The sequence below is a fragment of the Myotis yumanensis genome, unplaced genomic scaffold (genome assembly GCF_028538775.1).
Source record: "Myotis yumanensis isolate MYYU_CA2020_CCGP unplaced genomic scaffold, mMyoYum1.0.hap1 SCAF_23, whole genome shotgun sequence".
NCBI classification, from domain to species: domain Eukaryota; kingdom Metazoa; phylum Chordata; class Mammalia; order Chiroptera; family Vespertilionidae; genus Myotis; species Myotis yumanensis.
The window spans coordinates 1,853,476-1,877,360 of record NW_027223774.1 but is presented as its reverse complement, the minus strand read 5'-3'; the positions used below and the strand labels follow the sequence as shown (position 1 = coordinate 1,877,360).

The 23,885-nt window shown below is 53.2% G+C and overlaps 1 protein-coding gene and 1 long non-coding RNA gene across 3 annotated transcripts; one reads left to right on the top strand and one right to left on the bottom strand.

Moving 5' to 3' along the window:
* Positions 1 to 2,042: 2,042 nt before the first annotated feature.
* On the bottom strand, positions 2,043 to 7,909 carry LOC138999580 (uncharacterized). Its single transcript, XR_011469403.1, has 2 exons — positions 7,733 to 7,909; positions 2,043 to 7,311 (listed from the first exon to the last, which is right to left on the bottom strand). It is a non-coding gene; the product is annotated as an uncharacterized lncRNA (long non-coding RNA).
* On the top strand, positions 7,705 to 17,620 carry ZNF582 (zinc finger protein 582). 2 transcript variants are annotated; one of them, XM_070401683.1, is made up of 6 exons: positions 7,705 to 7,789; positions 9,783 to 9,915; positions 10,423 to 10,509; positions 11,264 to 11,390; positions 11,633 to 11,728; positions 13,982 to 15,635. In XM_070401683.1, exons 3-6 carry the CDS (start codon positions 10,501 to 10,503, stop codon positions 15,301 to 15,303), a joined length of 1,554 nt encoding a protein of 517 aa, XP_070257784.1. In that variant the 5' UTR covers positions 7,705 to 7,789; positions 9,783 to 9,915; positions 10,423 to 10,500; the 3' UTR covers positions 15,304 to 15,635. The 2 variants fall into 2 exon arrangements, with proteins under 2 accessions (XP_070257784.1, XP_070257783.1); XM_070401682.1 differs by lacking the exons at positions 7,705 to 7,789; positions 9,783 to 9,915; positions 10,423 to 10,509; positions 11,264 to 11,390; positions 11,633 to 11,728 and having other exon boundaries at positions 12,027 to 15,183; positions 15,544 to 17,620.
* Positions 17,621 to 23,885: the final 6,265 nt, after the last annotated feature.

The window sequence follows — 23,885 nt, the reverse complement described above, 5'->3', positions numbered from 1 at the left end:
AGCTGGCTCCGGCCGCAGGGGCCGCTGGGAAATGGAGTCCAGGGAGGGACGCGGCGCAGTGCATCCTGGGACCGCAGGCTCGGGGCGCCACCACATCCTCCTTTTGCAGGGTCTCGGCCGGGAACCCCCACCCCCATCTTCACCCCCAGCTCCGCCCACGCGGAGGCAGCTGGCCGGACTGCGCAGGCGCCCCTGGCCCGGGCGGGCCCCCCCACTTTGCTGGACTGGCCCAGGGCAGTCCCCCAGGTCCCAGCCCGGAGGTCAGCATCACTGGCTGTTTCCAGGGGGCCTCTGTGACGTCACGTCTTGTCTCTGAAGGTTCTCCCACCGCCCAGCGCGGAGGCAGTGCGCCCTCCAGCCACAGGCACAGGCTGGTCCCCGCTCCGCGCCCCAATCCCCGGCACCGCAGGCTCCCCAAACTGTCGCTGGTGTCAGCGGTTTGAGGTCTGGAATATGCCTCCCGAGAGAAAGCCACTGCAGTTCTGCAGTCCCCTCCTCTCGGGATCCATGCTGCCCAGCGTCCGCAAAAATTAGTTTATTACAGGTTAGTTTTTTAAAAAATACTTTTTTATTGATGTCAGAGAGGAAGAGAGAAGGAGAGACATAGAAACATCAATGAGAGAATCATGGATCGGCGGCCTCCTGCACGCCCCGCACTGGGGAATCGAGCCCACAGCCCGGGCATGTGCCCTGACGGGGAATCGAACCCGTGACGTTCTGGCTCCTAGGTGGACAGTCAAGCCCTGAGCCAGGGCGGCCGAGTCCCATTACCTGGTTTTTTGTTTAGAGCAACTTCTGTCCAATGACACCGTCAGCGCTGGAAGCAGGGACTCCCCCTGGCGCATTTTCCCACTGTCTTTCCCCATTCAAGCTTGGCTGCCACCATCAGACAGACAGACAGCGAGAGGGCACCTTTTCCTGCATCTGCACGGGTTCCGGGTGCTGCGTGAGCACTTCCCCTTCTGGCACCAGATAAACATCCTCAGCGCGTCTATTTCCGCGGGGGACCCTGCGCGTGGCTCCAGGACAAGCCGCCACCTGGTCCTGGGAGGGACCAGGCATCACCGGGCGGAGCATCCAGGACCCGGGGACACCCGGCCACAGGGAGGGACCAGGCACCACGGGGCCGGGGCATCCAGGACCCGGGGGCACCCGGCCACAAGGAGGGACCAGGCATCAACACGGGGCCTGACGCGCATCCAGGACCCGGGGACACCCGGCCACAGGGAGGGACCAGGCATCACGGGGCGGGAGCATCCAGGACCCGGGGACACCCGGCCACAGGGAGTGACCAGGCATCACGGGGCGGGAGCATCCAAGACCCAGGGACACCCGGCCACAGGGTGGGACCAGGCATCACCACGGGGCCTGACGCGCATCCAGGACCCGGGGACACCCGGCCACAGGGAGGGACCAGGCATCACGGGGCCGGAGCATCCAGGACCCGGGGGCACCCGGCCACAGGGAGGGACCAGGCATCACGGGGCGGGAGCATCCAGGACCCGGGGACACCCGGCCACAGGGAGGGACCAGGCATCACGGGGCCGGAGCATCCAGGACCCAGGGACACCCGGCCACAGGGACCACGCCGCTCAGGATATGCGGATCCAGGGCTCCCCTCGCTTCCACTCAGACGTGAGCTGCCGGTGGCGGAAGGGGACTCGACCGAGAGAGAGGTCACCCCTGAACAGGAAACTCCTCGACGTCTCGTGTAAAACGTTTTTGCCGATCTGGCATCCTCATGATCGCTATTTATTCCAACACAGATCCAATGTTTACAATCGGTTATCAGACAAACTCCTTGGGCCTTTTTCCTCACTCCAAGCCTTCGGAGGTCATGGCTGCTCCACGGACTTCATAGCGGGAACCATTTTTTCGCCCAAACATCCTTTTACTCAAGTCACACACAACCGTCGAACGGTCCCAATCAACGGCCGGGTCGGAACCAAACGCGACGTATACCGTCTCAAGCAGCGCCGCACACATGCTTGTTAGGTGACCCAGGAAAGCGGCGGCGAGGAAAGCAAAGAGAATCGAGAGAATCAGAAAGAAAAAGGAGAAGTTTATTTGCGTTCTCGGGCGAGACCCACCGGCCCAAAAGGTGGGGCCAGTGAATTTCGCGCCTTCAGGGAGGGAGGGACATCTCTTTATTCAGGTGTTTGGGGAGGGCGGGGGCCTGAACTGAGGAAGTGCCCGCAGCAGGGATCATCACACATTCAACTGAGGGAGTCTCGGCCGCAGGGGGTGGGCGGCACATTCAGGAATGGGTCAGTATCTTGTGCGGGGATCTCTGTGAACTTCAAGGAGAAGCAGGTATCTGTGTCTGGCACGCTGACCCGTGAGAGATTCCAGATCTGTGAGAAATTCCAGAGGAAGTCCATTGTCTCATCCCATGTCCGCATGTATCCGATCCCGGGCTCCCTCCGACCTAACATCCCGGCCTTTTTGTGATAAGGGTTGGCGACTCTCTGACTGCTTCCAGCTGAACAGGGACGACGAGGGGGGCGGCGGTTAAAGGCCGGGGTTAGGCAGAGTCGGGTCGGAGGGGAGCCGAGTGTAGGGATGGAGCAGGAGCTGATTCACAGTCACCCGTGACATCTCTGCGATCCGGGAGCGGATGAACTTGAGGAGGCACGGGGCCCTAACATGACAGGGAGGAAAGCTGCCCGGCGAGTCCGGCGGCGGGACGGAGGGAGCAGCCAGGCGAGCTCTGACTCTCCATATAAGGTTAGTTGGGGAACTACTATGACGATGAAGCAGGGCCCGGGGTCAGAGGAGTTTATGCAGTTACTTAAGGTGCCATTGCACCAAAAGAAGGTACCCGGACTGGCCTTGGTGAGGCTGGATGCAGTGTAGTTCTGGGTGCAGTTCCACGTGACTCGTCCCCCAGTTACCGGATTACTGGTCTGGTAGCATATCCGTGGGGGCAGGGTGGGCTCTGGAGTTTCAGGTTCCCAAAGGGGAATGCCAGCCACGGGAGGCTGACATTCACCTTTCCCTTGGGCTCTTGGAGAAGTCGTGAGTGGGACGGCAGCCAGCAAAGACCTTCGGAGAGAGGCACACAGAAAGCAGTGGGAGACATTGGGCAGGGTGTGGGTCTCGTTGAGGAATAGTAGGGTGTGTTGAATAAGTTGGAGCCAAGAAGACAGGACTTCTACCCGGGGGGAGTCAGGCAGCTTCCCTTTAAGGGACTGTTCGGCCTGTAGGATGCTGTTGGAGACCTGGACTTGGGCCTCTTGGGCCAGGACATATTCCCGGGAGATGTAAATGGTCCCTGAGGGGGTTGAGCTCCAACTACTTAAGTATAGCTTTCCCACGACACCCGTAAGGGATCCTGGATTATGATGTGGAAGGCCCCATCCTTCCAGATAAAGGAGCCACCCCTGTAGGCATCATTGACAGCACAGCCCCTCCAGCGGCAACCCCCATAGGTGTCGACCTCTTGATTACACCTGTCTGGGTCCTCTTGGTCGTAAGCAAAACAAGCATAGGGCCGGCCACCATGGTACACTGACCGGATGTCGACAGCCATCTGCATCCTTGTCTGGCATCCCGCTAGAGGGCAGTCCTGAGATCCTACCTGCCGGGTGACTTGTTTGCCGTTCTGATAGTAGGTTTCACGGACCTTGAACCTCCACACATAAGCGGGTGGGGGTTGGTGTAGGTTGCTCAGGGCCGGGAGGAGAAGGAGGGGGAGGACGGCTAAGGCGGACCTTAGTGGGACCCAATACATCACATTTATAGAAGTCATGCTGCTCCGGGGTCCTCTTGAGCCTGGAGAGGTGGTGCCACGATGGGTCGCCAAGCTGGGGTCACCAAGCAGCTTGGCCGCGGTGGGGGCTGTGAGGATTACAGTGTGAAGTCCTGTCCACCTAGGCTCCAAGGCTTGTGGATGTAGGTTCTTAAGGAGGACCGAGTCACCAGGGTGAAGGGCTGGTCCTGGGAGTCCTGGTCGGTTGGCTCTGGCTTGGGCAGAAACCTGTTCCCATGTTCTCAGAGCACTTGCCTGGGTAAAGACAGATATGGGAAATACGTACCCAGGGGAGGGGGATCAGTAAGGAGACGGTGGTTGAGCAAGAAGGGTCAAAAGGGCTCAGGAAGGTGGGGCTCCTTGGTGTAGCCCGGACTTCTGGTTGGGGCCATGGGCAGGAGGTCCGGTCCAGGAGCTGCGAATTTCTAGAGAGAGTTTAGTTAGATGGTCCAATAGGTTGGAATAGAGTGGCTATGATGAGAGTTCGAGCCAGTGACAGACAAATCCAGAAGAATGTAGAGAAGGGATTGATGTTAGAGAGTAGATGGAAAGTTGTGTTGATGAGGGTGGACATAGGAGTAGGTCCAGGGTTTGTAAATAGAGAGTGACACTAGAGGATTTCCCATCCCAGACAGTAGAATTGATGACTCCCTCATCATTCCGTATCTGTTTCACCTGAAAATATGAAAAACCTGAGAAAAATTGGAGGGTCGCTTGCCAGGTAAGAGCCTGTGAGGAATGATGAGTCATCCGGTCCTGGATGTTGTCGCCGAATCTTCTTCGGGGATGGTGGGAGGAAATGTTAGAATGCGCTGCTATCCAAGGGAAAATGGAAGGAGCAGTGGAAGCCAGGGACCTGGAGGCTGGAGAAAAGGCTGGGAGGGAGGGAGCAGGTCGCGCAGCCTGTTCCCAGGCCTCTAGCCGCTTGGATTTTAAAACTGCCACATTTTTTCCTTTGGGAAGGGTGGAGGGGGATGGAGCGAGGTCAGAGTAGTTTTCAGTTCAAAGGAGGAGACAGTGTGGAGGAGATAAAGAGATAAGGCATTCACGGCGGAGACAGAGACTGAGCTAGGCGGAGACTGAGCTAGGCGACTATGGTCTGGGACAACTGGGCCCCATGACAGGATGCATGGCAGTGGAGGATCGGTGTCCCTGTAAAGGGAGGGGGCCAGGAGTGGAAGGAGCAGGGAGGCTGAAGGGCAGAGTGGCCGCTAGGATGGTGAGGATATCTCGTCCTAACAGGGGCACGGGGCATGAAGGCATGACTAAGAACGAGTGGGTTATAGAGCTATGATGGAGGCCAGGAAGGGGTCCGGTGGCCAGAGGGCAGGTGGATTTGCCGTCAATACCCATGTCCAAGATCTTGGAAGGATAAAGGGGCCCTAAAAAGGAGGGCAGGACAGAGAAGGCAGCCCCCGTATCGACCGGGAAGGTGACCCACTACCTTCATTGTGACCCGAGGCTCAGCGAGGGTGAGAGGGTGATCGGAGTGGACGAGTCCGGGCGTCTTCAGTCTTCAGCCAATCCTAGCATGGCCAGCGGTGCATCATGGCCCGGAAGGGCGACCCCACCACGTTGAGACGTGGAAGGCTCGCCACTTTTCCAGGAGCAGTCACTCTTCCAGTGACCATTTTGACCGCACGCCGGGCAGGGCTTGGTCGGAGCCCGGGGCTGGGGGCACTGCTTTGCCCAGTGGCCTTCATTGCCGCATTTGAAGCATTGTCCAGGCGGTGTGCGTCCTTTCGTTGCACTCCCACTGCGCACGGCCCTCTTGGGACCATGCGCAGCTGCTGCCGGCCTCAGGGCTGCAATCAAGGCTTGCGTTTGCAGGTCTACCTTCTGTCTAAGGCGGGCCTCCCGTTCTGATTCTGCCTTCTCCTCACGGGCATTAAATACCTTAAATGCCATATTCACTAAATCTCGGACAGGAGTTTGAGGACCATTCTCTGCCTTTTTTAATCTCTTCCGAATATCTGGTGCTGACTGCGAAATGAAATGGGTGGCCAAGACCTTTGCCCCAGCCAGAGACCCAGGGTCCAGGCGAGTATACAAGGTCAGAGCCTCAGTCAGCCTGTTAAGGAAGACTGCGGGGTTCTCATCTGGGCCCTGGGTGATCTCCCTTAATTTGTCATAATTAACTACCTTGTGGGAGACGGCCTCTAGACCAGCCATCAGGCACTGGAGCATCTGGTCTCGGCGTCGGCGCCCGTTTTGCCCTTCGGGGGTGCCTAGTTGATACTCCCAGCCCGGCTCCTGGCGAGGAACGGCCTGGGCCCCTACCGGCATGATACATCGCTGCCCCCAAGACTCTCTCCCTTTAAGGCATGGCCGGAGGAGAGTCCGGCAGGGAGGGAGGAGCAGAGGGTGCGGAGAGTGAGGATGCTGGGGCGGACGGCGCTGGGGCGGAGAGGAAAGATTCTCGGGTGGTTCAGATAAGGCGGAAAACGAAGAGATCTCAGTAGGGAGAGCAGGTTTCCCACGGGCCAGGAGAACCTGGGCCGTGGGGCAGGAAGAACAGAGGGAGGGACGAGAACGCAAACAAAGGAAGGCTTGAATGTAAGGGATCTCGAGCCACTTCCCGGTTCGTCGGCAGAAATTACTGAGGTCGGTGAGGATGGTAAAATCAAATGTCCCGTTTTTAGGCCAGCTAGAGCCATTATCCAATTCATACTGGGGCCATGTCACGTTACAGAAATAAATGAGACGTTTCGGACGCAGGTCCTGCGACAGGCCCAGTTCAGCCAGATTGGTGAGCAGACACCCTAGAGGTGTGGTCGGGTCAGGTTTGGAATTTTGGTTGCCCATGGTCCGTTCCCCGCGGCCAGTAGCGGAGCCAAAAAGCTAGCGTCCTAGCGATTTGACTCGCGCCACGGACAGACGGAGTAGACCAAAGGAGTTAGGGACGTCTCCACTATCTCCTGAGGTCCAGAGGAACCTTCCTGGAAGGGTCCGGAGGTCAGCCTCTGACGCGGCCGCGTTTTGCGGACAGAGACGCCGGTAGGTGTGTGGCCACGGGGGAGCGGCACGGGGCGGGGCAGGACTCACCGCTGATGTTGCCACCGGGAAGAGGCTGCCGAGTTGAAGAAACGAGGTCCCGACGGGTCCTGGGCCACAAGGAGGGAGAGGCGGACACCTCAAGCCGTGGAGGGACGGCAAGACTAGGTGTTCGCGCCACCCGGGTTTCAAGGCACCAAATGTTAGGTGACCCAGGAAAGCGGCGGCGAGGAAAGCAAAGAGAATCGAGAGAATCAGAAAGAAAAAGGAGAAGTTTATTTGCGTTCTCGGGCGAGACCCACCGGCCCAAAAGGTGGGGCCAGTGAATTTCGCGCCTTCAGGGAGGGAGGGACATCTCTTTATTCAGGTGTTTGGGGAGGGCGGGGGCCTGAACTGAGGAAGTGCCCGCAGCAGGGATCATCACACATTCAACTGAGGGAGTCTCGGCCGCAGGGGGTGGGCGGCACATTCAGGAATGGGTCAGTATCTTGTGCGGGGATCTCTGTGAACTTCAAGGAGAAGCAGGTATCTGTGTCTGGCACGCTGACCCGTGAGAGATTCCAGATCTGTGAGAAATTCCAGAGGAAGTCCATTGTCTCATCCCATGTCCGCATGTATCCGATCCCGGGCTCCCTCCGACCTAACAATGCTCACGGCCCTTCACACACTCGCACCCGCAACCAGAGAGGCGATCGCACGCGCACAGCACGCCCCACGCACCGGCTCTCACACAGCAACTCCCACCGCAGAACGCACTCCGACGGACGCACACGCACGCTCCCGCGCACGCCCGGGTGCCGCCCACTGAGAAGCATCGCGAGACCGGGCCTCGCGGCGCGCGGCAATCTTTACAGCCTGGAGACTACGTTTCCCAGAATACACTGCGGCGCCGGCCCAATCGCTACGCCGCATCGGCGCGGCTTTGTGCGTCTGCGCCATCTTCCGGCTCCAGGCGACGCGTTCGCCGGTACCGACGAGAAAGCTCACCTGGGACAGCGCGGGGGGGCGCAGTCTCGGTGGCACTCGGACCCGAGAAGGCGGCAGGTGAGGGGATCCGGAGTTTCCCGCGCGCTCCGGGGCCCGTGCGAGAGCGGGCGCCGCGGCCGGGAGGGTGTTGGGCCTGGGGGGAACCGGAGCGTCTCGCCTCAGCATCGGTCTGCGGCTTCCCGGGCTCCGGACTACATTTCCCATCGGCCCCCGCGACGCACGCCCGGCCGGCGTTCCCTTTCTGCGTCACAGCTCATCCCGGGGCCCTAGACCTCTTCGGTGGGTGTGGAGGGGTCCCCACCCCCTGAAATTGCTTGCGGGTGTTTTGCATGGATTCTTACGCATGCCTTTTTCTTTTTTTTTTAAATCTAGGCTGAAATCTTGTTCCATGACATTCACCAAGAGTTGCAAGGCCCCAAAAGATCTAGAAGCAGAGGCTTAACCCTTGGGGACATTTTAGATGATTTTGTTCAAAATCTGTGACCGACAGTGGGGAAAGGTTTGAGGAAATCCGGGGCCATTCATGCAATACAATATGACAGATCATGCTAAAACGGTGCTCAAGAGGAAGGAAAAAATCCCGTTACACCATACCCAGGAACATTCCTAATTATCTCATTTACGCATTACTTGCAATGAAATATTTGTGAAGAAGAAAAAAATATTAGTCATGTGCCGGGCACTGTCCTAAACTCCTTTATAAACTCCACTCAAGAAGTGGTTAAGTGAGGTCACTCTTAACTTGGATGTTTTCTATTCCAATTTCTTTCTAGGATTTTTACCCCTCCCTCCCCCCATGTGTCCGCAGGGGGCTGGGTTTGGCTTATTTTGCTGAATGTTCTTAGGTTGTACAAAGGGTCCATTTGTGAATGTCATTCATTGTTGTGCCGCACCAGCTCGGCCAAGGGTGAGCCTGAGGGAGGGGCGGTGAAGGATTGAAGAAAAGACAAAGAGAATACAGCTGGGGCTTGGTGGATGTCCCGTGCCTGGATGAGGACACAAAAGGCCCAGCCTGCAAGCTGATGCTTTATTTTACAGTCTGATTAAAAAAAAAACAAGAGCAGCCGAAACCGGTTTGGCTCAGTGGATAGAGCGTTGGCCTGCAGACTGAAGGGTCCCGGGTTCGATTCCAGTCAAGGGCATGTACCTGGGTTTCGGGCACATCCCCAGTGGGAGATGTGCTGGAGGCAGCTGATCGATGTTTCTCTCTCATCGATGTTTCTAACTTTCTGTCTCTCTCCCTTCCTCTCTGTAAAAAATCAATAAAGTATATTTATTTATTTTATTTATTTATTTTTTTAAAATATATTTCATTGACTTCCCACAGAGAGGAAGGGAGAGAGATAGAGAGTCAGAAACATCGATGAGAGAGAAACATCAATCAGCTGCCTCCTGCACATCTCCCACTGGGGATGTGCCCACAACCCAGGTACATGCCCTTGACCGGAATCGAACCCGGGACCCTTCAGTCCACAGGCCGACGCTCTATCCACTGAGCCAAACCGGCTTTGGCTAAAGTATATTTTAAAAAAAAAAGAAAAAACAAGGGCAGTTTAACATGTAGACAAATGTTCTTGTCTTGGCATCACTTAGGTTTGGAAGGAAGGAATTAGGGAGGGCTACAAGGTCAGGCTTAGTTATGCTAGGGCAGTGGTCGGCAAACTCATTAGTCAACAGAACCAAATATCAACAGTACAACGATTGAAGTTTCTTTTGAGAGCCAAGTTTTTTTAAACTTAAGCTATATAGATAGGTACATTGTTATAAACTTAATTAGGATACTCCTGAGGCTTAGGAAGAGCCACACTCAAGGGGCCAAAGAGCCGCATGTGGCTCACGAGCCGCAGTTTGCCGACCACGGTGCTAGGAGAGCTCTGCCCTCCAGGCTGGGACTTGTTCGTGGCCCTGCCACAGGCCAGACCCAGGCTTGACCCTAGAGCCGCTCCCGACAATTGTCTGTGGGCGTCGACCATCTGGCTGGGCCCAGATTGACCCGACCACTTGCCTGCTTGTGGCCTGTACTGAGCTAATTTTCGGTTCTGTTTTCCAGCAGCTGTTTCTGTGCACACACCTTCGCACGCTGTGATGTCTGTGCAGCGGCCTTTCTATGAGCCGATGATGGAGCATGGGACCTGCTTCATCTAACTGGCCCCCCGCACCCACACTCCATCTGTGGACTCAAGGTAGGGCCCACGGCATGGTGTCCACCAGGCCTTCAGTAGGGCTGTGGGCTCTTGGTGAACTTGGAAGTTGGGGGAAGTGCCCACGAGACTTCTGAAGGTGTTCCATTGTGAGCATGCGAGTCGGATGGTCTGGTTTAGGGAAGACTTGATTCTTGGCTGGGTGGATCCAGATCAGGCCAGCTCTCTGGGGCTTCCTCTGGCCTGAGGTCAGACTTCTTGTCTGTGGGATACCCATGGTCTTCGTCACTGGACCGGGTCTGACATCCCCATCTCAGATTTGCACCAGTGACCTTCTCGGGGAAATGGGAGAGAAAGGCCACTGGGTCCCTGTGTCCTCGCAGCCCCTGGAGCTGGGGGTCTCGTGGAGTTGGGTGAGGGCCCCAGTTTGTCTTGTCTCCCTCAGATTGGTCGGGCGGTGGGGGTGAACGGGATGGGGACTTGTAACCATGGCGTCCTGGGAGCTGCCAGGCAAGCCTGGTCTCTTGTGTTCGCTGTTTCCTTCCCCAGCTCTGCCCCCTCAGGACTCTGGCCTTCCCCGAGAGGAGCCGGGAGGAGGACCCCTCAGCCCATGACTTTCCAAACGTCATGTCCATGGTGAGTTTCTAGATCCTGTAAACACTGGCTTTCCTGGTCCCAGGGCTTCCTTCCCACCTGGGCTCCGTCCCAGAGACTCCGGGGCTCAGAGCTTCCTGTTCTCAGGAGTAAAAAGATCGGGCAGTCAGTGTCCATTCCCGTCTCCCTCTTCTAGCAAAAAATTCTTGGTTTGGGTTTATTTTTCTTTGACTCCATCGAAGTAGGAGTTCTGGGTCTCCCCTGGAGAATTTAGTATGAGCCAGGGTCAGAGTAAGTCACCGTTGGGAACACTGCACGCAGCTGGATTTTAATTTTCACCCCAGATCTGTGTACCAGAGCTTTGGTGTCTAGTGAAAAGGAACATCCAAGAACATTTAAGCCCTGGCTGGTTCGGCTCAGTGGGTAGAGCGTCGGCCTGCGGACTGAAGGGTCCTGGGTTCGATTCCGGTCGGGGGCATGTACCTTGGTTGTGGGCACATCCCCAGTGCGGGGTGTGCAGGAGGCAACTGAATCGATGATTCTCTCTCATCGATGTTTCTAACTCTCTCTCTCTCTCCCTTCCTCTCTGTAAAAAATCAATAAAATATATTTTTGGAGAAAAAAAAAAATGAAAAAAAAAAGAACATTGAACTCACACCCGTGTTCTCCCGTCATCGGCTCACTTCAGAGGCCCCAGCTGCAGCCTTTTGCTGCAAAGACTCCCCCCACTTCCTCTCCTCCCACCGAGAGAGGTTCCCGTGAGGTTCGCATGTAACACACCTGCCCCTTGTTGCAGGGGTCAGACCTGTTCAGGGATGTGGCCATCGTCTTCTCCCGGGAAGAATGGGAGTGGCTGGCGCCTGCTCAGAGGGATCTGTACAGGGACGTGATGTTGGAGACCTACAGCAACCTGCGCTCGCTGGGTAAGGGCGCCTGGTCTGGTAGGTCGGAGGGTACCTGTGGGTGGAGGAATTCCTGCCTTGTCAGTGTGAGGGGTTAAAGGGCAGCTCCCTGGGCTGAAGCTACGTTGTCGCCAGGTCTCGGGTGACTGTCAGGTCGTCCCCTGTCCCTTCCCACTATGGCCTCTCATCCTCGATGACCAGGTCCGGGGCCTGAGCTCTGGGGCCGCACCATCACCGGGCGTCGTGTCTTTTCTCGCATCCAGATCTCGCCATTTCCAAACCTGATGTGATCGCCTTCCTGGAGCAAGGCAAGGAGCCCTGGAGGGCGGTGGAGGCAGTGGCGGGAGGCCTGTGTCCCGGTGAGTGAGGCGCGTGGGGAAGGAGGGACGCCAGCGCAGGTAACCATCCAGCAAGTGAGAAGGAAGCCTGCCCTTTGAGGTGGAAAATAGTTCCTCTGAGTTGCCAAGCTCAGAGGTCAGGCCGAGGAGGTACCTTCGGTGGCTTGTCAGCAGCACTTAACAGATGCTCCCCCCTGGAACATCTCCTGTCTTTTGCCCCTGCCACCTCTCTAACCCCCTCGGCCCCCCATGGTGGATCCTCTCACCGTTTCTAGGTTTCAGGCTCAGACTCGGCCTGTTCCCTCCTGTTCATCTCCCTTCCCAGCACCTTCTCCGCTGCCAGGCTAAACACCAGCCATGCTGGGCTCTCCAGGATGGCTCGGCTGGTGCTACACGGCCATTGACATTTAAATGAATTACAATGGCCCTGACCGGTGTGGCTCAGTGGATAGAGCGTCGGCCTGCAGACTGGAAGGTCCTGGGTTCGATTCCGGTCAAGGGCATGTACCTTGGTTGTGGGCACGTCCCCAGTAGGGGGTGTCCAGGAGGCAGCTGATCGATGTTTCTCTCTCATGGATGTTTCTAACTCTCTATCCCTCTCCCTTCCTCTCTGTAAAAAAAAATCAATAAAATATATTTAAAAATAATAATAAAAAATAAAAAAAATAAATGAATTACAATGAGCCCGGCCGGGGTGGCTCAGTGGTTGAGCGTTCCCCTAAGAACCAGGAGATCACGGTTCGATTCCCGGCCAAGGGCACATGCCTGGGTTGCAGGCTCCATCCCCAGTAGGGATTTAATTTTTTTCGTAACCTCCATACTGTTTCCCAACGTGACTGCCCCATCATACATTCCCACCAGCAGGGCATGAGGGCTCCCAGTTTTCCACAGCCGTGCCAGCTCTTGTTACTGCGTTCCTTGGTGTGTTTTTCTTCTTTTTCAATAGTGGCCGCCCTCATGGCCATGAGGTAGGATCTCATAGTTTCGATTTGGATTTGTCTAGCGATTGGTGATGTTGAGCATCTTTCCGTAAGCTTGTTGACCATTTGTGTGTCTTCTTTGGGAAACTGTATATTCAAGTCCTTTGCCCATTTTTTCATCGGGATGGGTTGCTTTTGTCATTGAGTTGTGGGGGTTCTTTATATAGTCTGGATATGAACCTGATATATGATTTGCAGATATTTTCTTCCATTCTGTACGTTGCCTTTTCACTCTGTTGTTTCCTTTGATGCCCAGTTATTAAGTTTGATGTCGTCCCATTTGTATATTTTTGCTTTTATTGCCTGTGCTTTTGGTGCCATCTCCAAGAAAGTATTACCAAATGCAATGACATAAAGCTTTCCCCTCTGTTTTCTTCTGGGAGCTTTATAGTTTTAGATCCTGTGTAGGTCTTCCATTCATGTTGAGTTAATGTTTGTGTTTGGTGTGAGGTAAGGGTCTTGCTTCATTCTTTTGTATGTCGATATCCAAGTTCCTCAGCACCATTTATGGAAAAGACTGTCCTTTCTTCATTGTGTGGTCTTGGCACCCTTGTCAAAGATCATCTGACCACACGCGTGAGGGTTTATTTTTGGGCTCTTTCTTTTGTTCCGTTGGTCTGCATATCTGCCTTTAGGCCAGCGCCACACTGTTTTAATTACTATAGCTTTGTCATATGTTTTGAAGTCAGGAAGTGTGAGTCCTTTGTTCTTCCTTTTCAAGATTGTTTGGCTATTTGAGATCCCTCAAGTTCCGTGTGAGGAAACCAGAGCATTTAATGCTAAGATGATACATAAGATTTTTAGACATTATTTCTTCGGTTGTCCAAATAATTAACTGTAAAATACTGTGTCTAGGCCTTGGCTGGGTAGCTCAGTTGGTTAGAGTGTCATCTCGTTGTGCCAGGGCTTCAGGTGTGATCCCCAATCAGGGCATATACCTAGGTTCTGGGTTTGATCCCTGGTTGGGCACGTATGGGAGGCAACCAATCAATGTTTCCCTCCCTTCCTCTCTCTCTCAAATCAATGAAAATATATCCTCGGGTGAGGAGTAAAAAAAAAAAAAAAAAAAAAAAAAAAAGAAAGAGGCCATTTCCAAGCACTACTCTTATAACCTTCTTGATTACCTCACTCATCTCATTTATGGCATTTCCTCTTTCTCCGTACGATTTGCCCAGTTCCTCAGTAGCCACGTTCAGGAGCTTGTCGGCATTATCTTCAGTTTTTACTAGACAAGTTCCCTTTTCTGCAAAGGGAAAAAAACAAGAAGCATACTTGCTCTTTCGTTCTTTTTCAGCCTCGGAGGCCAGGTCTGAGACTAAGGTGTCACCTCCAGAGCAGCCTGTTTGTGAAGGACAAGCGACCCCGTGGGCGAGCCCGGAAAGCCTTCCGAGTTACGGTCTCGAGTGCTCGAGTCTCCCAGACGACTGGGAGTGCGGAAGCCAGTCTGACGGACAGCGGGGGGATCCAGATGAGCATCTGAGTCACGTGATCGTCAGGCCTGAAGAAGTGCCCCCTCTCAGCCCGCAGGCGTCCCTTACTTTCTGTGGGAAAGTCCATCCAGGGGACGAGCCCTATGACTATGACGGATGTAGGGAAGCCTTCTGGCCAGAGGACTTCCTCCTTCGCCGCCAGGGAATCCACGCCAGCGAGAAACCCTATCAATGTAAGGAGTGTGGGAAGGCCTTTAAGTACGGCTCGCGCCTGGTTCAGCACGAGAACATTCATTCTGGCAAGAAACCCTACGAGTGCAAGGAGTGCGGGAAGGCCTTCAACTCGGGTTCAAACTTCATTCAGCACCAGCGGGTCCACACCGGCGAGAAGCCTTACGCGTGTCAGGACTGCGCCAGGGCCTTCGGCCGGAGCTCCCAGCTGATCGAACACCAGCGCATTCATACCGGCGAGAAGCCCTATCAGTGCAAAGAGTGTGGGAAGGCCTTCAATCGGATCTCGCATCTGAAAGTCCATGGTAGGATTCACACGGGGGAGAAGCCCTACGCCTGCAAGGAATGCGGGAAGACCTTCAGCCACCGGTCCCAGCTGATCCAACACCAGACTCTTCACACTGGCAAGAAGCTCTATGAATGTAAGGACTGCGGGAAGGCCTTCAATCAGGGCTCCACGCTCATCCGGCATCAGAGAATCCACACGGGCGAGAAGCCCTACGCGTGTCAGGCCTGCGGGAAGGCGTTCCGGGTGAGCTCACAGCTGAAGCAACACCAGAGAATCCACACGGGAGAGAAACCCTACCCGTGCAAGGCGTGCGGGAGGGCTTTCAAGCGGGTCTCGCACCTCGCTGTGCATTACAGGATCCACACGGGGGAGAAACCCTACACGTGCCAGGCCTGTGGGAAGGCCTTCAGCCACGGCTCCCAGCTGACTCAGCATCAGGTCGTTCACACCGAGGAGAAGCCCTATGACTGTAAGGAAGCGGGGAGGACTTTCGATCGTGGTCCCGCTACTCTTCGACGTCGGAGAAGGCAAAGTAGAGAAACACAGGTGAATGTGATCAACGTAGAAAAGCCTTCCATCAGCACTTACCCCTTGTTGATCATCAGAGAACTTATGTTAGCAAGCAACCGTAGAAATGGAAGTGATGGGGAGAGCCCATTGGCTTAGGCTATTCATGTAATTGATGAATGGAAGTAATGGGGAGAGTCCATTGGCTTAGGCTCGTCATGCAATCCATGAATGGAAGTGATGGGGAGAGCCCATTGGCTTAGGCTAGTCATGCAATCCATGAATGGAAGTAATGGGGAGACCCCATTGGCTTAGGCTAGTCATGCAATCCATGAATGGAAGTAATGAGGAGACCCCATTGGCTCAGGCTAATCACAGCTTCCTCCTTTCATCTTGCAGAAAGACGAAGAATACAACAAGCCAGAATGCCTTCATTCAGAGCTGTCCTTCCTCCCAACTCATAAATTTCATACTGAAGAACATTTTTTATGGGTATAAATTGTTTAGATCATGATTATCAATGAAGCAGGGAAATTTTGGAAAACGTTTTGTCTCATACATTCTTGATTCACCTTTTCTAACTACCCATGTAATAATTTTAACATTAGCCAAAGGTTTAAATTGTCTTGGAAATTGAAAAGAAAAAAAAAAAGGAAACAGCCAAGTGACTCTTGGGTTAACGAGGAAATAAATCATGCAGTTTTAATAAATGGCAAAGAGAAAAATGGCAATGAGAGGTTGGCAGGGTCGCTCAGTTGGTGGAACATTGTCCCGATACGCCAAGGTTTCAGGTTCTATCCCCTCAGGACACATACAAGAATCAACCAATGAATGCATAAATGAGGGGGGCGCGGGAAATCCATGTTTCTCTCTCTCTCTCTCTCTCAAATAAATTTTTTAAAGAATGACAATGAGAGTTTTTTTACATCCCAACAGACTTTTAAATGTTGTGAGACATGAAAACCTATAAGATTATACTCAAATATATTAACTGTACTATTCAAGAAGCCAGAAGAGAGGACACCAAACATCGCTATGATGAAAGAACAAATTATTACAAGACAATGAAGTAGAAAGTGGTCGTCTTACAATAGTGTGAGTTTTTATTTCTTCCAGACCCAGGAGTAAACTAATTTTAGGCGATGGTGTCTTAGTTCCCACCTCGTTTGATTGTTTGGGGTTATTTTTATACCTTCTGTCACGGATGGAGGGGTTGGTTGCCTGCCTAATAGCCATTCTCATGTCCCCTTCCTATTGGCACATCTGTGTCTTGGCCTTAGAATCTGAAGGTGTCAGGTGCCGATTTTCAGCCTCTGCAGCTCAGGATGGCCTGTCTATTCCAGGGGCCTGTGGGTCCTGGGAAGGATTCCCCTCCTCCAGAAGAGACGTGGATTAGGAAGACTCCCTGTCCTCTCACTTCTGCTCTTAAACATTTTCCTCTGAGACATGACACCCGGAGCTACTGCAGCCATCTTGGGACCAAGAGACAAAACAGAGAAGCTGACTCAACAGCCCAGGCAACACTGAGCAAGGAGAGCACTTCTGAAACTTTCTTTGATGCCTTGTTCTGTGAGGAAAAGAAACCTTTTTCTGCTAAAGTTGATGGGTACCTGTGGCCTAGAAGTCAATATCTACTTTTTAAATTTTGACGTTTTTCTTTATGGCTAAGTACGAGTTGATTTCTGTATATTTCATAACACACACACACACACATATACACATACATTTATTGTTAATCCTTACCCAAGGATATTTTTCCATTGCTTTTTTAAAAAATATATATTTTATTGATATTTTACAAAGAGGAAGGGAGAGGGATAGAAAGTTAGAAACATCGATCAGCTGCCTCCTGCACACCACCTACTGGGGATGTGCCCGCAACCAAGGTACATGCCCTTGACTGGAATCGAACCTGGGACCCTTCAGTCTGCAGGCCGACGCTCTACCCACTGAGCCAAACCGGTTAGGGCTCCATTGCTTTTTAGAGAGAGTGGAAAGCAGGAGGAAAGATACAAAAAATTTGATGTGAGAGAGACTCACTGATTGGTTGCCTCCCGCATGCACCCCGACCAAGGTATGTGCCCTTGATGCAACGAAACCCAAGACCCTTCAGTCCACAGGCTGACGCTCTACACTCTGTCCACTGAGCCAAACTGGCTAGGGCTGTGTGTGTGTGTGTGTATGACATAAGATTCTATTTATTTATGCCTGTAAGTTATAGTGATAAATTTTCCCTGGTCTTGTATTATTGGAAATACTGTTTCAGAATTCCCTAAAGTTGAACTTTTTTTTTTTTTTTACCAAGATCATGAGTTTCCAGAAATTTTTACTTTTTAATTTATGTTTGTTACTTAAGCTCTATTTATGAACCATACCATTTATCATTATGTAATATCCTATTCTGCCAGGTATAGTGGTCAACAAACCAAGTCTGGCCTGCTGCCTGTTTTTATAAATAAAGTTTTATTGGGACACAGCCATGCTCATTTATTTAGTTATTGTCTACAACTGGCAGAGCTGAGTGGTTGGAGGAAGACTAGTCACAAAGCCTGCCTTTGCTGTCTGGCCCTGAAGATAAGTTCGCCACCTGGCCGGGGTAACTCTATTGATTGGAGCATTGTCCCATACGCCAATGTTACGGGTCCAATCCCTGGTCAGGGCACCTACAAGATTCAACCAATGAATGCATAAATACGTGGGACAACAAATGGATGCTTCTCCCTATCTCTAAAATTAAATAATTACTGTTGATCATACCTTAAAAATCACATGAACATGCACACAATGTGGAATTTTGATGTTTCCCTTTTTAAAGGAAGTGTGAACTAAAATGTCTTGGAACTGGAGTGGGAAAGTTTCTTATTTCTCTTACTACCAACTAATCAATCCGCCACTTCCCATAGGTAACCAATTCCTTCCATTGCTAAGGCTGCCCACGTATTGGGGTCCCCACCTGCGGAAGTCCTTTATTTTTTAAAAAATATATTTTATTGATTTTCTGCCGAAACCGGTTTGGCTCAGTGGATAGAGCGTCGGCCTGCGGACTGAAAGGTCCCAGGTTCAATTCCGGTCAAGGGCATGTACCTGGGTTGCGGGCACATCCCCGGTAGGAGATGTGCAGGAGGCAGCTGATCGATGTCTCTTTCATCGATGTTTCTAACTCTCTATCTCTCTCCCTTCCTCTCTGTAAAAAATCAATAAAATATAAAAATAAATAAATAAATAAATAAATAAAAATATATTTTATTGATTTTTTTACAGAGAGGAAGGGAGAGGGATAGAGAGTTAGAAATATCGATGAGATCAGCTGTCTCCTTGCACACCTCCTGCTGGGGATGTGCCCACAACCAAGGTACATGCCCTTGACCAGGGTCGAACCTGGGACCCTTTAGCCCGCAAGTCGACGCTCTATCCACTGAGCCAAACCGGTTAGGGCTGGGTCCCTTGATTTCTAATCATTCAGTTTGAGTTGACTTGCCCTTGAGCGGGGATGACAGGGGTAAGGAGTATAACTGGGGGTGGAAATCTCCGTTTCCAGGACACTGAGCTGTTGTAGTTGGTGCTTCTGTCCACACGGTGGCGCTGCTGCATCAGGAAACAGCATCTGAGCACCGGCAATGGTGGTTTTCACCAATATGTTATTTTTTTTCTTTTTTTCCTTCCTTCCTCCTTCCCTCCCTCCCTCCCTTCTTCCTTTTTCTCTTTGATCCTGGAATTTCATAGGGTTTTTCATTAGATCACCCTAGAGGGGACAGGGATCACCTCTACATGTGGAAATCTCAGAACAGGAGAAGCTCCTCTGATTTTTGGTGGGCATTTATTTACAGGTCAGGCATAAAAACACGTCCACTTAAAAAAAGTTCAGCCCTAGCTCGTGTGGCTCAATGGATAGAGCGTCGACCTGCGGACTGAAGGGTCCCAGGTTCGATTCCGGTCAAGGGCATGTACCTTGGTTGGGGGCACATCCCCAATGGGGGGTGTGCAGGAGGCGGCTGATCTATGTTTCTAACTCTCTATCCCTCTCCCTTCTTCTGTAAAAAATCAATAAAATATTTTTTTAAAAAAAGAAAAAGTTCAGCCCTAGCTGGTCTTGCTCAGTGGATAGAGCGTCAGCCTGGGGACTGAAAGGTCCACGGGTTCGATTCCAGTCAAGGGCACATGCCTGGGTTGCGGGCTCGATCCCCAGTGGAGGGGCGTGCCGATCGATGATTCTCTCTCATCATTGATGTTTCTATCTTTCCCTCTCTGAAGTCAATATAATATATATTTTTTAAAATGCATCCATTCCACGTCTACTATAGATTGAGTTACTCGCTCTGTGCCAGGAGCCGTTGTAAACAGAAGTAGTAAGACCAACAGAAGTATTCCCGTGGTGCACACATTTTTAGCAGGGGAGTTAGATGATACACAAGCAAATAAACACAGAATGTTATTTCAGACAGCGCCATCGGACACAGCGCCCCATGGGCATGCTTTGTCATTGTGGTTTAGGTACAGAAACCCCAACCTGGACATGAAAGAAAAATATGGACTAAGCTACAAGCCAAACATGTTAATAGTTTTTTTAAATGCATTTTAAAAATTTTTTATTTTATTTTATTAAAATAATATATATATTATTTTATTAAAATAATATATATATATTACTGATTTTTTTACAGAGAGGAAGGGAAAGGGATAGAGTTAGAAAAATCGATGAGAGAGAAATATCGATCAGCTGCCTCCTGCACACCCCCTACTGGGGATGTACCAGCAACCAAGGTACATGCCCTTGGCCAGAATCTAACCCGGGACCCTTCAGTCCGCAGGCGGACACTCCATCCACTTGAGCCAAACCGGTTAGCGCTACACTTTTTAAAATTGATTTCAGAGAGGAAGGGAGAGAGAAATAGAAGCATCAATGACGACAGAGAATCATTGATCCGCTGCCTCCTGCACGCCCCCCACTGGGGATCAAGCCATCAGAGTCCCTGCGTTGCCCAGCGTTGCTGTACCCCATTCTGTCCACAGCCACACCCCGATGGAGGCCACCTGAGCCCCCCTCCCCAACCTGCCCAGCCCTGCCTTCTGTCCATTCTCCTCCGCCCAGCCTAGCAACCCCTCCAACCCAGGCACCGACCCCCAGAATCCCAGGGGCGCGGCTCTGTCACTCGGGGTGCCCTATGGTTCCGGTCTGGCCCGGCCCAGCCGGCCCTGGGGGGGCGGGTCACTGAAGGAGGTCACGCCAACCCGGGTTGGACCTTCCCATCTGTCTGCATGCTGCAGGTTGCCTTTGCCACCGCGGCGGGACTACATTTCCCAGAGGGACCGGCGGCGGAGGACACGCCCACTTCCTGCGTCGTCACGCTGTTGGCTCTTGCGCGCCGTGCGTGCTGGTGGGCTAGGCGGCCTGGGTCCGGGCGGGGGCGGAGGCGGGGGCGGTGCCGCTGTGGCCAGTGGAGCCGCGAGTGGGCGGGTGTGTCCGCGGGGCCATGCGGGGGGCGGCGAGGACGGCTCGGGGCGGCGTCCCCCGCACAAAGCCGGGTCCCGGTCGCGGCCGGACGGCGGCGGTGACCCCGGCCCCCCTGGTCCGCCGGGGACGGGGAAGGCCGCGCTCCGGGAACCGCCTCGCCTCCCCGGGCCAGCGACGAGCGGCGACCCCGGGGCCGGAGGACGGAGGTGAGGGGGCGGCGGGGGACTGGCGGGGTGGCCGGGGCCGCCTTCATTCCCTCGGGGGGCGGGACCCTGTGGTCTGGGCGGTGAGCGGGAGTCCGAGCAGCGGCAGCGGTGGGTGCAGGGGGACGGGGCTGGCCCGGGGGACACCTCGCCAGGCACCCCCGTTCCGTGCTCCCGGGGACGGACACCCCGCCCCTCCCGTGGCCGCCGAGGGAGGAACGGCCCATCCCAGCGACCCCTGCACAGCTGGCCTCATGCTGCTGGTGCCCGCGTATTGGGGTCCCCACCTGCGGAAGTCCTTTATTTTTTAAAAAATATATTTTATTGATTTTTTTACAGAGAGGAAGGGAGAGGGATAGAGAGTTAGAAATATCGATGAGATCAGCTGCCTCCCGCACGCCCCCCCACTGGGGATGTGCCCGCAACCAAGGTACATGCCCTTGACTGGAATGGAACCCGGGACCCTTCCGTCCGAAGGCTGATGCTCTATCCAGTGAGCCATACCAGTCAGGGCAGCCCTTTCTTTTTTTTATTAAATACTAGAGGCTCCGTGCATGAAATTTGGGCACCAGTGGGGTCCCTCGCCTGGCCTGCAGAATCGGGCTGAAACCAGCTCTCTGACATCCCCTTCTTACTCCCCCCACCCCCCCAGGGGTCCCAGATTGTGAGAGGGCTCGGGCCAGGCCCAGGGATCCCACGGGTGCACAATCCAGGCTAAGGAGGGACCATGGGTGGGCTCCAGGGTATGTCCGGCCCATCTTGCTCAGTCCCAATCGGCCAGACCCCAGCAGCAAGCTAACCTGGTCAGAGCGTCTGCCCCCTGGTGGTCAGTGCACATCATAGCGACTGGTCCACCAGTCAATTATCTGCCCCCTGGTGGTCAGTGCACGTCATAGCAAGTAGTGGAGCGGCCTTAGCATATCATTAGCATATTACACTTTGATTGGTTGAACAGCTGACCGAACACTTAGCATATTAGGCTTTTATTATATAGGACTAGAGTCCCAGTGTACAAAATTTGTGCACGGGTTGGGTCCCGAGGCATGGCCGGTGATCAGGGTCGATCTTTGGGGCGACTAGTGGGCGATCGGCCCCACCCCACTCCCCCGTTGCTGACACCCACCTTGGCCAGCCTGGCACCGACCCCTGATCACTCCACCTCCAGTCACCTCCCTCCACTGGGACCTAACCCGCCGGGCAATTGGGCCCCCTGCTGACACCCACCTTGGCTGGCCTGTGGGCTAGGGGTAGCTCCTGCATTGAGCGTCTGCCCCCTGGTGGTCAGTGTGTGTCATAGCCGTTCGGTTGATTTGCATATTAGGTTTTTATTATATAGGATATTTGTATTGATTTCAGAGAGGAAGGGAGGGGGAAAGAAAGGGGAACATTCATGATGAGGGAGAATCATGGATCAGCTTCCTCCTGCACACCCCCCATTGAGGATCGGGCCCATCACGCAGGCATGTGCCCTTGACTGGGAATCAAACCCTGACCTCCTGGTTCCTAGGTCAGAGCTGAACCCCTGAGCCAGAGGGAGCCCTTTCTGAGTGTGGCTGGAGGAGGACTTCCCCTGGGGCCCAGCGTGTGCAGGCTGGTGATTCAGGACCTTGTAGACCTGACCCCTCCTTTCTCTCCCCATCCCCACCCCCCAGCTCTGCCTTCCGGGAACCCCGCCATTCTCCAGCCGAGGGGGCTCCTGCAGGAGGCTGTAGGGACAGGAAAGGACCCCCAAGTCACGTCCCAGGTGAGTTAACATTTCCTGTTTCCTCACTGAAGTGCACCCTTGCTTTTTGGACTGCGTAATGCAGTGATGGCGAACCTTCTGAGCTCGGCGTGTCAGCATTTTGAAAAACCCTAACTTAACTCTGGTGCCGTGTCACATAGAGAAATTTTTTGATATTTGCAACCATAGTAAAACAAAGACTTATATTTTTGATATTTATTTTATATGTTTAAATGCCATTTAACAAAGAAAAATAAAAAAAAATGAGTTCGCGTGTCACCTCTGACACGCGTGTCATAGGTTCGCCATCACTGGCGTAGTTATTTTTTTAATTGTTGAGGTCAATTTTTCACTGTATTTTTCAGTGACAGTTGACATACTCTATCATATTACTTTCAGGTGTACAGTACAGTGATTAGGCATTTATGTAATTTACAAAGTGACCACACACACACACACCATACATAGTTGTTATAATATTATTGATTGTGTTCTCCATGCTGTACTTTATTTTTTTCTCCTTTTTAAAATTTATTTTATTATCTGTTTGTTTTTCAACATTTTTTTTTTATCCTCACCCGAGGGTATTTTCCATTTATTTTTTTTTCAAATATATTTTATTAATTTTTTACAGAGAGGAAGGGAGAGGGATAGAGAACCAGAAACATTGATGAGAGAGAAACATCGATCAGCTGCCTCCTGCACGCCCCCCCCACTGGGGATGTGCCCGCAACCAAGGTACATGCCCTTGACCAGAATCGAACCTGGGACCCTTCAGTCCGCAGGCTGATGCTCTATCCACTGAGCCACACCGGTCAGGGCCATCAGAATTGTTTCTCGCCTGTACCCCCTTTCACCCACACAGATGCGCCAGTCCCCCAGGGGCAGGGGCGGTCTCCGTACCTCTCTCTTTTCTCTGGGGTTGATGACATTACACTAGATTTCCAGATCACCAGCTAGTATTCGTGTGTATATTCTCTCACCGGGACCAAGAGAAGGCAATCCTTCGATCTCAGGTCCGGTTGTGAGGGCTCCATGGCAAAGCACCACGGGTCGGGGGCACCTACACATCAGCCGTTTCTTCTCTCACGGTTCCGGTGGCCACAGGCTCAAGGTCAAGGTGTCCGCCGGGTTGGTTCTCCCGGGGCCTCCTTGCTCAGCGTGCAGGCGGCCCCCCTCCTGCCTCCCCTGCCCCCTCATTCCTGGTGCTGCTTCCTCCTCTTACGAGGACACCGGTCAGACCACTTACGGCCCGACCACGTGACTCCGTTTCACTTTCCCTCACCTCTTCTCGGGCCCTACCTCCACATGCAGTCACACTGGAGCGTCCTGGGGTTAGCACTCCCACCTTCGAATCTGGGGG

Excerpts from the sequence above, each read along its gene's own strand:
- ZNF582 (XM_070401682.1), top strand. The coding sequence starts at position 13,660 with ATGGGAGGCAACCAATCAATGTTTCCCTCCCTTCCTCTCTCTCTCAAA. Across the intron at positions 15,184-15,543 it reads GGCAAAGTAGAGAAACACAG|AAAGACGAAGAATACAACAA; the intron begins GTGAATGTGATC and ends TTCATCTTGCAG.